Source organism: Rutilus rutilus (assembly GCF_951802725.1).
Source record: "Rutilus rutilus genome assembly, chromosome: 1".
NCBI classification, from domain to species: Eukaryota; Metazoa; Chordata; class Actinopteri; order Cypriniformes; family Leuciscidae; genus Rutilus; species Rutilus rutilus.
In genome coordinates this window covers 39,495,277-39,508,379 of record NC_140209.1, presented here as the reverse complement: position 1 = coordinate 39,508,379, position 13,103 = coordinate 39,495,277, and the positions used below count along the sequence as shown (strand labels likewise).

General features: G+C 38.3%; 1 protein-coding gene across 1 annotated transcript; it reads right to left on the bottom strand.

Moving 5' to 3' along the window:
- Window positions 1–6: 6 nt before the first annotated feature.
- Window positions 7–11,079, bottom strand: suz12a (SUZ12 polycomb repressive complex 2 subunit a). Its single transcript, XM_084406977.1, has 16 exons — window positions 10,312–11,079; window positions 9,614–9,660; window positions 9,410–9,474; window positions 9,126–9,185; window positions 8,970–9,019; window positions 8,775–8,860; window positions 6,525–6,744; window positions 5,358–5,460; window positions 5,152–5,257; window positions 4,879–5,059; window positions 4,661–4,749; window positions 4,253–4,396; window positions 3,943–4,100; window positions 2,416–2,614; window positions 2,004–2,083; window positions 7–1,809 (listed from the first exon to the last, which is right to left on the bottom strand). Exons 1-16 carry the CDS (start codon window positions 10,481–10,483, stop codon window positions 1,518–1,520), a joined length of 2,052 nt encoding a protein of 683 aa, XP_084263103.1. The 5' UTR covers window positions 10,484–11,079; the 3' UTR covers window positions 7–1,517.
- Between the last annotated feature and the right edge of the window lie 2,024 nt (window positions 11,080–13,103).

Here is a 13,103-nt window from a genome sequence, read left to right as displayed (position 1 = left end):
AATTGTAAAACAAAAACAAAAAAACTTTATTTTAAATAAAGAACCTGAAGCACTTGTTTCAGCATAATTCAGAAACTCAAGCAGGTTTCATAATTTTCCTATCATATTCTTGACATAAATATCTTTTTTTGACATTAATTCATATCAGTCATCCACATCTTGTGTAATTGATGCTGTATTGAGTGTTACGCACTCACAGTTACGCAACTGCATCAGCCAGTTAAGTAACTGATCTCAAATATTGACCAAAAACATTTTTTTTAAACCAGTGCACAGTTTTAGCTAAATAAAACAGTGTTTTACAAACAGATCCCTTTCCTTTAAAACAGATGCATACAGCAAAAAAACAACTATGAAGACTCGCATTTCTGAGTTAAAACAAACTAGACAAACATTGTAGCCATTTCACTTTGGTCTAAAATAATCTTTCTTGAATGCAGTCACCTTCAGCAAAGCCATGTCACTAAATTTATGTACATATTACAACAGGGTTCAACAGAAACACCTGAAAATAAAACAAATGGGCACCATGAAGAACAAACTGGAATCAAAGTAAACTGATAGATACAGCAGAGCAGATGCTTTATGAGAAAACTAACATATATTAATAGGTGGAACTGGACACAGTATTGTGTGCAGTAAAACGTCACTGAAATTCAAACAAGAGTAAAAGAAACCTGTTCACACCACAATTTACACCAAAATATCAAACCCTGCTTAGAGTCCATGTTTCCATGGATAAGGCAAATGTAAACATTTCTGCAAGGCATCCCATCCCACTGTTTTTAGTACCCTGAACCTGTATGTATCTGTGTTGCAAGGTCAGTGGAATAAAGGCTCTGAAAAACTTGACAAACTTAAACTGCAGCGTAGGCTTAGGCAGCCTGCATCACTGATGGTTATTCTTCAAGCCGAGATTCCAAAGAAAAGTCATTAGAAGTCTTCCAGTGTGGTGAAAAATGAATGTGGATATTTTCACTTTAGCCACCACAAAGAAATCAGCAAAACTTTGGTCCAAAAATGCTAGAGGTGGCACAAACAGAAATGTTGAAAAACTAACATAACAAAAAAAAAAAAAAAAACTACACTACACCAGCCAAACTAATATGTTCAAGTTTTCAGAAGGAGTTTATCAACCCCTGTGAAAAATATGCAATAAAAGCAAGTTTGTAGGAGCCATTTCCAACCATCAATATTCAAAATATATTAAAAAATATTTTCATAGTCCTTTTAAAAACAGGCACCTAAAACAAGTGCTAAAAACTTGCTTGAGCTACGGGGGTTGTGTGAGTAGAGGGGGAAAAATTAGCATGTAGTTCTAATGGGATCTTCAAGTAATTTGAATCTAGAGTTGCTTTGAACTCTGATGACATCAGGTAAAATCCCCACACAACCTGTTCCTAACTAGACATCATCTTTAACCCTGTGAGTGCAGAAAGTGGTGGTTCTCACATCCAGGGGGCGTTTGACACCCACTGACACTTAATTCAATCAAGAGCGAGGAGGAGGAGGTGGTTTCAGTGATTCTGGGTCTTGACTAAATTTGATACACTGACTTCGCCATTGCCGCTGGATCCGCCATCAGCATTGTCTTGCGTTTTGGATTGCTCCTGGCTATCTTTGTGCGGTTTCAGATCTCTCAGGTAAGTCATGGCCTTGTCTATAGTCACTGTATTCACTAAGCCAAAGTCGTGCATGCTGACCAGATGGAGCAGAGTGTTCTGGCACAGATTCTTCTCCACGATGGTGCTGCCGTGCTCCTCCACAAATAACACGCAGGCATGATTCATTTGGTTGTCAGCTATGAATCTGCACAGAAGGATATAAGAAGCAAATGACTGGCAGAAATGTGATCAACCTCTGAGAGATAAGCTCACATATGTGCAAGGTGATACACCGAACATACGGAACATGGATCGTGTTTAATGGAAGAGGTTTAAGTCAATACAACAAACTTAAAAAAAATATATAAAGGACAGTGTGAAAGAAGTGAAAATACGTACCCATGTTTCATTACATGCAGGTTCCACAGTTTCATGACCTCTTTCTCTCCCTCATTGACATCTGTGAACTCCTCGATTTGCTGAGGGGTGATGAAGATGAACAAAATCATTTAAATAGAACATAAAAATCAAACTTATTTGCAATTTCATAGGTGCGTGAAATCCATAGTTACTCAACGCAACATTGTGAGTCAATTTGAGCCTTTTCAGACTAACACTGATTTAGTGCAAATTTACATCAGATCCTGTGTAACATCCTTCTCAGATGTGATTTGGATATGGGAATGTAATATAATTCCTCTGACACGACGTCTCAAACACACACACACACGAGTCACAAACAGCACGCCATCTGTCCTCTACGCTGCATCTTCAATGGTAACAGAACCAAAGGGTCTTAATGATTCCTCACCATAGCAGTCTTCTCCCTGAGCCACTCCGGGTCCCTCTCGTCCTCACTGTCCACTTCCATTTCCTGTGGTCTAAGTGGCACGCAACTGTCGCTGTGGAAGTACAGGCGGTTGTGGCCGCTGATGCAGGTCCGTGGCTGCTCCTGTTCTCCATCCTCGGGCTCCAGGAACTCAGAGAGGCTGGGCTTTGAGCGCTTGGGCCTGTGGAGACCGCAACACTGTGTTTAACATCAGATTCAAAGAAATGAATACAAGGTCGGTAACGGTGCATCACACGGGTTAACGCTTCTCGTTTACTTTGAATGGGTGACGTAATGCTTTACCGAACTGAATTGTGGGTTCAGTTGCATCACGGCCGTTGCTCATGGCAGAAGTTGAAAAACGTTCAACTTTAAGCGCCAAAGCAGGAGTTAGCCAATCAGATCGCCTATGCAATTGCATTCATGCAACACCGAAAAAGTAAAAGTGATTGGCTGCTGTCACTATGATGCTTGGTGATTGCACACCAAGTGTGAATGCAGTGTAAAAGGCCTGGGCAACACTACAGTATATACTTTAGAAATGGCAAATCTGACACCAAGGAGAACACAAGTCTGTGCCACAGATGGCTGCCTTAAGTCTACACTCAAATGATTATGTCTACAAGTGTCCGGACTACACATGATGTAGGCTGTTAATGGCTACCAAGAAACATTGTAGGATTTCATTGTAGTATTGCAAATTCAAGTTTGAGGTCAGTAAGATTTTTTTTTAAGGAAATGAATACCTCTATTCAGCAAGGATGCGTTAAACCAATCAAAAGTGACAGTAAAGATACTGATAATGTTACAAAAGGTTTCTATTTCAAATAAATGCAGTTTTCGTTAACTATTTTTTATATGAATCAAAAGATTCTTGAAAAAAAAAATTATGACAAATAATAAGCAACACTGTTTCAACATTGATAAGAAGTGTTCCATGAGCAGCAAATAATCATATTAGAATGATTTCTGAAAGATCATGTGACACTAAACACTGGAGTAATGACTCCAGACACTAAAATAGAAAATTATTTTAAATTGTAATATTTCACAATATTACTGTTTTTGATTCAAATAAACGCAGCCCTGGTTAGCATAAGAGACTTTTTTGTATATGAAAAATTCTTTCAGACACCAACCGGTTGAACGGTAGTCAGTGTAGAACTCAAATTACGCGCCGTAAAAAGTGTGCATATATTTACATATCATAACACACATTACTGTTTTGAGTCTTACGTTTGACTCAAGCATTATAGAACAAAGCAGCTGTTTCAGCACTGATGCCAGACGCATCATTAATTTCTTATGAACAATCTGTTTTGCTTCCAAATAATTTAACTGACTGGTTAATGGGGAAATTAATGACCAAGTAATGCATTTTTTTATATATATATACCGCAACCACAATAGAAATTAATAATGAAACCTTTCGCTAAGCCCACGCAGCAGCTAAAGCATTTTTGAATTTGGATACACATACTTTCAGTCTCTTTTTCAAACCACACAGACCTGCAGACAAGGAAGTGTGTAACCGGAGTCCTCTTCACTGGGCCGTTACGGCTGAAGGCAAAGCCAGGCTGGCAGTGGATGTCCTGAGGGTTGCCCACGTAAGAGCCGTCATAGCATTCATTTATTGACACATCTATCCTGGCTCCTTTAGGATGAGGCTGGGTGAGAAACACCTTTACATCAGTATAAACATTTCTACCAAATATTGACTATATGCAAAGGTTAGATATGTGATTTAACCCAGTCCAACTACAAATAATGCATTCATAAACATAAAAAACACTGAGGCGTTTCTGGTGATGTCTCTCACCACATAGTTGAAGATGAAGCGGCTGTGCGAGAGCTTGAGGTGCTTGAGGAGGCTGTAGAGTTTACGGCAGTTCAGCGTGCACCACGGACAGTGCAGGTCATCTCTGGCCTCCGTCTGCTGCCGTGTGTTATTGTTGTAGAGGAACTAGGAAACAAGAGGATGGATACAACACACCATGACCACACAGGAGCGAAATGTCACAGCAGGACTTATGAACTCCGGCGCTCTCATGCTGATATCATACAGCACAGAAATCTACAGTGGAAAGACAATCAAGGAAACACCCTGTACTTTGATGGTCAATATAAAGGCCTGGGATCACAGATAGGTGTGCTTTATTGTGTGTGCCGTCTGCTTTGAAAGCTTTGTTGGTGTCGTCAGGTAAATTTACAGATGCATGTTACTCACCTGATAATAAACATGTAGTTTCTGACGAGGTTCAACATGAGTCTGTTCTCTTCTTACTGGTAGATCAGTGCCAACTGAATCATTCACAGCTGCAACCAGTCAAAAGCCATGGTTATGATTAGAATCTTCTTAAGTATTGCACACAATTCAATATGCTTTAAAGGCCAAAAAGTTATTGAACTTTACTTGTAAACACTAACCAGTGCTTGTGATCTTACCTACTGCATGTGGCGGCTTTACATTACTAGGCTTGCTGCTGTCTACTGTGCTGGATTCAGAATTACGTGTGGCAAGCGGTTTGGCCACTGGTGCCGTTCCTCTGTCAGCAGTGTCATTGGTCCATCGCAAAGTGAACTGCAGTGTGGGTCCCTGAGAAAAGGTCTCGAAGGGTGGAAGCCACTGAAACACGGGGTAAAGATCCCAAATGAATGACCAAAAACTACTTAATGATGTACAAAATGCAGACTAATTAAACACTGCCTGAAACTGACCTTCCCATCTCGTATGGTTTCCCACGTTGCCCTTTTCTTGCCTACAGGACTCTCCTCCATCTCCTGCATGGAGACTTCATACTCGCCATCCAAAAGCTGGAGGCGTCTTTTGAAGGAAGGCAAAAATGAAGTCTTAAACCAGACAAAGCAACTAAATACGAAAAAGAATAAGCAATTTAAAGTAGTGTTAAATAAAGTATGTTTACCTATTTTTATCAAAAACGGTCATTTGTGCCACAAATGTAGTTTCTCCATCATCCTGATGAGAGCAGTATCTCTTCTTCCTGTTAGACATCTCTTCAATAACATCTGAGAAGATAACAACTTTTTGTGAACAGGCCTCATCAAAATGTGTATTAAGGTGTAATATTATTAAAGGGGTCATATAATGGTTTTACAAGTTGATTGTACTGAAATGTGTGTTGGCAGTGCCTGTACACAACCATCATAAAATGATAAATCCATCCAGTGTTTTTTTTAAATCTTCTTATGTTTTCCCCCGTCTCAAATCAAGCCGTTCGATTTTGTGACGTCACAAAATCGACACCCCTCCCACGATTGTTGATTGACAGCAGCGTTTCAACACAGACCCGCCCTCGCTCGTGAGCGAGCTGTCAATCATAGTCCGTGCGGACCGGCGCGGTCATTGTTGATACGCTGGAGCAGAATGGCTTCTAAGGTGTTCTGTTCTTGGGTGTAATAAGGAACACAGCAGTCATTTTGATGTTCCTAAATCCGAACCGCTGAAGACGCAGTGGTTGAGTTTGTTTTCGAAGGGAATATTCCCCACGATCAACGTCAATGCTTTCATGTTTGGGCAAATCATTTCTCACCAGACTGCTTTATAAACGAGGGTCAGTATAAAGCTGGTTTTGCTAAGAAGCTGCTCCTGAAAAAAGGATCGGTATTCGTGTTCCTGCTGCACCTCCAGAAGAAGAAGTGAGTGTAACGTTTTATTAACCTTTATATTAATATTTATATTAATCTTTGCAAATCGCTTGCTGCACGCTTCACGATGAATGCGGCTGTTTACACTCAGGGTACATTACGGCATGTTTTCTATGTACGACGTTCTCAATATAATTCATAAACCCACGTTTATAATGAACAACGTGTTATGGTTATTGTGTTAAACGGTGTACGCACAGAACAGAGGGGCGGGGTGAGCAAAGCTCATTATCATTTAAAGACACATGCACTTAAACGGCGTGCTGAAAACAGAGCTGTTTTTGACCAGGTAAAATGAGTGATTTCTTACAATACTACTGAGAATTTATAACTAAACTTTTAATTTAGACCCTTAAGAATCATATTAGCTTGTACAAAAATGGCATTATATGACCCCTTTAAGTCTCAAAAGCTGAAGCTCATACTAGAGTCTCTGGTGGTCATGCCGTTGAGCTCTCTCCCACCTGGACGTGACACTCTGAACAGAAGGGAGTAGGACTTCACCATGTGGCTGTTACTGGGTTCAAACTCATGGCTGGGCACTACCAGTGTGGGGAAAGCTCCCATTTTGGTCTGACTGATGTCGGGGTTCAGAGGCACCTGCTTTTTACCTGTAGGCACTTGCTTCACTGGGCAACTTACATCCTAAAACAGAAATGAGTTCAAAATGTCTGTTAGCTTAGCAGCCATTTATACATGCTAGTGTACTACTAAAAGTTGGCTAAGTTAACATTTACAAATTTACATTAGTGAAATTTCTATGAAATTTGAGGCAAAAAGATTCGTTGTCTATTGTCTAGGGCTGTCCCCAACTTAAGATTTTCCTAGTCAACTGTTAGTCGTTCATTTAAGCCATTTCTCTATTAGTCAGGGGAGAATTACTAAACCATAATAACGAGCATTTAAAATATGAATTAAGCGCTCAAGCACGCACATAAAGATTGCTGCAGCGACAAAGGCAAATGTTGCATGAGATCAGAATGCAAACAAAAATCTATAATATAAATAAGAGCCTTATCTTAAAACAAAGAACCCCCTGAAATGTAATGAAAATATTTGTGAAATTTAGGACATAAATATAAATGAATACAAATGAGTAAAATAAATATACAGCAAACTGAAACACTTAAATATATTAGTGCAAACAATCAGTCCAACAGACAAATAGCCTTAACATTGAATGAAAACTAACAAAATAAATATACAATAGCCTATATATATATATATATAAACAAATAAATAAAATGTATAGCAGCAAACTAAAACTCTACAACAATATGGACAATTAGGTTGCACGTCACATTTTTGTGGTCGTTCTTCGCCCTTTTGAAATGTTCCCCACACTTTGGATTTTTTGCCCAACTTATCACCACATGGGCCAGCCGAGTTGGCGATCCGTCATCGCCTGACTTCGCCAAATCCTGTGGAGTTTTTTTTTTTGACTAACCGACTGATTAAAATGTAGTTCCAACTATTACTAGTTCAGATTAAACAACTTTAAACGTCGGCAGATCACTGTGCTGTTCAGATTACATGACCTGCTGTCTGTAATCTAGAGTCTTTGTGGTGTTCACACTACGTAAATGATCCGCAACAGGGGGTCCCACACTACACAAGCTGACAACAACTGTCACCCAACGACTCTATCTGGTCCCCAAACCACGTTTTGAAACGAAAACACACGCAAGAAGTGGAACGGGAAATGCCGCGAAACAGGAATTGTTTATTTGAACATGGACGTCGGGAAGAAATTAGCGCTGCAAGCAGTTTGCGCGATGATCTGATGATCTGAAAACCCCCCGAAAAAGTAAAAGACAAAGAATGTGTGTGAAAGAATGGATCAGCACACGTGGGCAGCAGGGATTGTCTGTGATTCAGAGAGTGTTGGAGGCGAGTAAAACATGTTTAATAATGAAAAAGTAGCTGCCTGTTGCCTTTTTCCTTCGGTGATCTCAACCCAATACCTTGCTCTCTCATTGGCTGCAGCTCGTCCACAGGATGTCGAGTCGGCCGATAGCTCCAGATATTTATAATGCTAGATATCTATCTGGCGTCGGCGAGCCGTCGAGTAGTTTTCGCATAAAGATTGCCAAGGGCTGATCACCCGCTGATTTGCCCTCAATCACAGCTCGACCTGTCGGTGAGCTCGATGATTTGCAAATCAGACTTAAAATCCTGTGATTATGTAGCGTGAACTTGGCATAACGTTTAGTCGACTATTAGGGGACAGCCCTACTATTGTCAATAGTGTAGAAATGCATAAAGCACAGCTCACTTTTCAGTGGTCAGCATGGCAGATCCACTGGAAATCTGCGTGGGGAATTCTTTCACCCTCACTTGAAATTTCTATTGAATTGACTGAATTTCTCCCACAAAAAACGAGGGCAAACGTGACCACACCTTCTGGGACCAAAAGTCTTGATGACAAGTTGCACTATGCAGATTTTTGTGTAATCAAATGCTCTCAACAAAGGACACAAAACTGTGCTTGGCAAGTGATTTCATTGGGTCTTTAATTATGTGCCAATGGCGAAGATAAAACCAGATTAAAAATTAACCTTCATGTGCACATTCAATATCAAGTTTTTTTTTGTTTTTCATTGAGGAAGCTTATTTTTGTTGGTGTGCAAGTTCAACGCAAGTTATTTTTTACTCTCTGTGACGCAAAGTTTTACCTTTCTCTTCTTGTGGCAGACCTTGACGAGGAGCACTTCTACAGACACTGAGTTTTCTTCATTCTCTGAGTTCTGCAATGGCTTCTCTGATACATTGAACAACAAATCAAAATTACTAAAGGATCAGGGGATATTATTTGTACACGCTGGTAAGAGCATACAAAAAAATAATAATTAAACTTAACGTTGGCTTACCAGTTTTATGGAAGAATCCAGTGAAAGTGAGCTGCAGGTTTGAAGCCACACTACAAGACAAAAGACTGGAGTTAAAACCTCTGCATGCATTTGACCCATTCGGTCAAGTTCAGAAAAACGAGAGCCACATAAATCTGCAATAAAAGGACATCTTACTTGTGAGATTCCTGATCCACTTTTGACTTCTCTAGCAGATCGTTCACTCTAAAGCACTTTCTGAAACAACGGACGCCAACAAACATTGTTATTTTATCTGTTGAGCTGTGAAGCCCTCATTTAACTTATCCACCTACAACTAAAGAAGATCACTCAGTTGCAGTGAATCTGTCAACAATTTGTCTCACTGTGAGGCCTACACAAGGAAATGGAAGGTGTGGCTTTTTGACAAACAAAGAGATTAACTTGCATGAAGTTTGTTTAATATACAGCAATCATTTTACCTTTTTGAACTTGTTCTCGAGTTTCTGTGGGCCATATATGTAAGAGATCTGTGCAGGAAGATAGGCTGATGGAAAAGGAAAAATTAAAGATGCAACCAGTTAAGCTATTGTTATGGCAGCCATTTACAGTTCTCCAAGTTTACACAAAAGTTCACATCCAAAGGAGAACAGCACACCATTTCTTCATGATTATGCTCTACTTACTGCTATGAGATTCCTTGTGCGAAGAAATCTGTATATTTGAGTTGGTTCTGTGAACAGAAGTGCAGAGAATCACGTACACTGATGTTGCAAAATTAGATGCCATGTAAATAAATAAGCTGCTATTTTTAAATCATACAAAGCATGTCGAGCCAGCATCTATGAAATTAACCCCATTATTTTACAATGACACTCTTATACATTAATCAAGATGGCAGTTTGGCAAGACTTGTCTTAGCTCGTGTAGAGAAACTTCAGGTTTTCAAGGGTTTTGTGTTGTTTGTGACTGCTGATTTCCCTGGCTCTTCTATGACCATAAGTCTAAGTCCCCAATGCCATATTACAATATTAAAACACATAAAAATCACCATAAAGCACGTGTCATCTCTTGATGCACGTGTCTAAGTTTCGTATAGGATGTGGCCTAGACAACTATTATGTGTTTAAAACAACTCTATTGTGACAAAAAAAACATGACTTGAGCAGATAATCCACATTAAAAATTCACATTTAATAAAATACCACGAACTACTGGACACAGTAGTATTGGTTAGTATTGTTGTTTAGTCCTCAAGCTAGGAGTGTGTTGCATAAAACAATTGGATACAGTTAAGTGTGCTAGAAAAACAGCAGTTTATTGTGTTTACAAAGCGAAGAGGGTGAAAAAAAGTTAGATTTACGAGCAAACCGGAGCAACTTACTCTCGAACGCCTGCAGGAAGAGTTCGTGGTCGGCTTGGATCTGCTCCATCTTGGGTCGCTTGACTGAAGGCATCACAACACCGGACGATACGTGCGCTCCTCCATTTGCAGCTTTACTCGTGCTGTTGGAATAAAAACCATTTCCACCAGAGCCGTGCTTTTGTGGAGCCATCCTAGAATTGTGTTCGCGGTCGAATGAGGTGTTTGAAACGGAAGCCCAGTGGATTCAGCCGAGTCCTGAGCCCAAACAAAGGGAGAGCAGCCGAGACCGGTTCGCCCCCTCAACAAAGTAACAGTTAACATCAACGAGCCGGCAGATCAGTTTGTTTTACAGACCGGATGGAATTCGCGACAACACAAATGTACACGTAGAAAAACATCGCAACAACGACGACTCATTAGCGTGAAAAAAAAATGAGCGCTTCGCGAACTCTTATCGGATCATAATTTGGATTCCACGCGATAGTGAACGCCGACTAACGTTGCAACACAGAAACCAGCCGCAGCAGAAAGTATGCTTAAAGATTAGCTGTCCACTATTGTGTTGCGAAGGGAATATCGCCGCTGTTTACTTGTTAGGAATATACAAGCCCAGAAGCTTTGTGCCCTATGGGAAACAGCCTGAAGTCGAAAGTGCCGTGAATATTACCCGCCCTCTTTCTTGAATGTATTCCACTCAGCTGATAACACCTCGAGTTTGGACATTATTGCAGTCAAGTTTGGTAGAGAGTGTGCTGCTGTGCGCTCGCGCTGCCTTCGGTTTTGCTTATTATATTTTCGCGGGAAATTCGTTTTTCAGAGTAGATATTGTGGCGAGAAAAAAAGTTCAGGGTGTAAATTCGGGCCCCTAGTTGTGTAAAATATTTATCTGTAGACATATTATTTAAGTTGTTTTTGAAAATGTTGAAAGCCGTTTTGTTTGTGCTGTTTGATAGTAACTATATCAATTTAAACTAACAGAACAGTTCTTTTTTTATTTTAGGCCCTCTCGTTATAAGTGGAACAATTACTACTCATTGCTTTATGAAAGTTCATGACTTTTCCAGCTCATAACTTTAAAAAAAAAAAAGTGTACATACTTATATAGGCTATCTACTTTTGAGATGTGATCATCAAATGTCCACAAACACAAATAATAAGCAATAATGAGCAGCTGTGAAAAATATTTTTATTTTTTTTATACATATTTTACATAATATAATGGCATTCACCATTTTATTTTATTCCCCATGAAAAGTTTTTTGGATGGTTATTTCACTAGAGACTCTCATCACTTGATATGGCTTTAACAACACTGTTATGAAAGCCAAGAAAATACCAACTTTTTTTTGGGAACCAAGCTACAACACTAGATTTTATGTATTGATTACAAACGATGGGGCTTAAGGCACACCAGGGTAAAAGGCGCCTTTGATTTTATTTTTCTCTAAACCACTAGATGGTACATAAATTCAGCTCAGCAATCCTTCCCTCGCACTTTGTAAAAAGAATCCTTCCCTTGCGGATCAAAATGACCCGAAGCCCTAAAATAATACTTACATTTTGAATTATTTTGTCCAGAAAGCTTCTTTCATTTCATTTTGATAATATTTTTCTATTTTTAATGCATTTTTCCCCTTTAAATTACTAGTTTTTATCAGTAAATAATGAATAAATAAGAATTTAAGCACAGTCTTTACATTCTTTCAACTTAAATTCAAAACAACACAATTTCATGCATAACCCTTTTAATTCAGCTCAAAATATCTTACATTATGTGTCTTTGCTGACCTCTTGTAAAAAAAAAAAAATAAAAAAAAAAAAAAATATATATATATATATATATATATATATATATATATATATATAGGATTTGTTACTTTTTTAAACAAAACTCCTCAAATCCAGTCAATTTTTTGTGTATTCGTGGTTCAAGTGCGACAAAAGTCCTTAGGTCTTGGACCACTCAGATGAACACTCAATTTAAAAAAAACAGCAGCGCAAAGTTGATTCTGTGCTAATTTTATCTAATATTTAATGTTTTTTTCTTCTTAAATGTTGTAGATTTAAGTAGCAAATGAGAATCGCTAAAATTATTGAATATAATTCAATAATTAATTATTGGTTTTCAGTTTTGTTCAAGGTAATTAAAGCAACAGTTTTTCAACAACAAGAATATGTAAAAGGGTGGTATAAAATATTAATCATATCATATAATAAAATATATCATTGTTACTACTGTAAAGCTATATTAAATTATTGTGGGATCTCATTCAATGCTTTCAGAATCTTTATTTTTATGACAATGTATTTATTGAACAAAAATGAATTATTTTATTTATCAAAATAAACAGAAAATAGTGCAAATTTTGCTAAAGTGATTGTTTAGCACAAGTATTAACTTAGATATAATTAGAAAAATCTATATAAATATAAAATACTTTGTGCCTTTTGCCCCATGCTGGTTTTACCCCGTGTGTGGGGTAACAGGCCCACTTGCCTCCTCATTTATTAGATTTTTAAACAAACAAACAAACCACTTTTATAATTTATTTTCACACAAAATCTGTTGCTCCATCAAAGTTAAATAAAAAACATATTTTTCTGCAATCATACACTATGGGAGTGGTGAAATGCACTACTGTTAAGCTGTTTCCATTTGATGAAAAGGAAAAAATAAAATGATTATATGTTTCAGGCCGTATTGTGTATTTATGTAAAGCTCAAAAAATTATAATTTGCTAGTATATCCGATCAACTAAATATGTAGCTACAAGATACAAAACTCATATACAAGGGAAATATTATTGCTT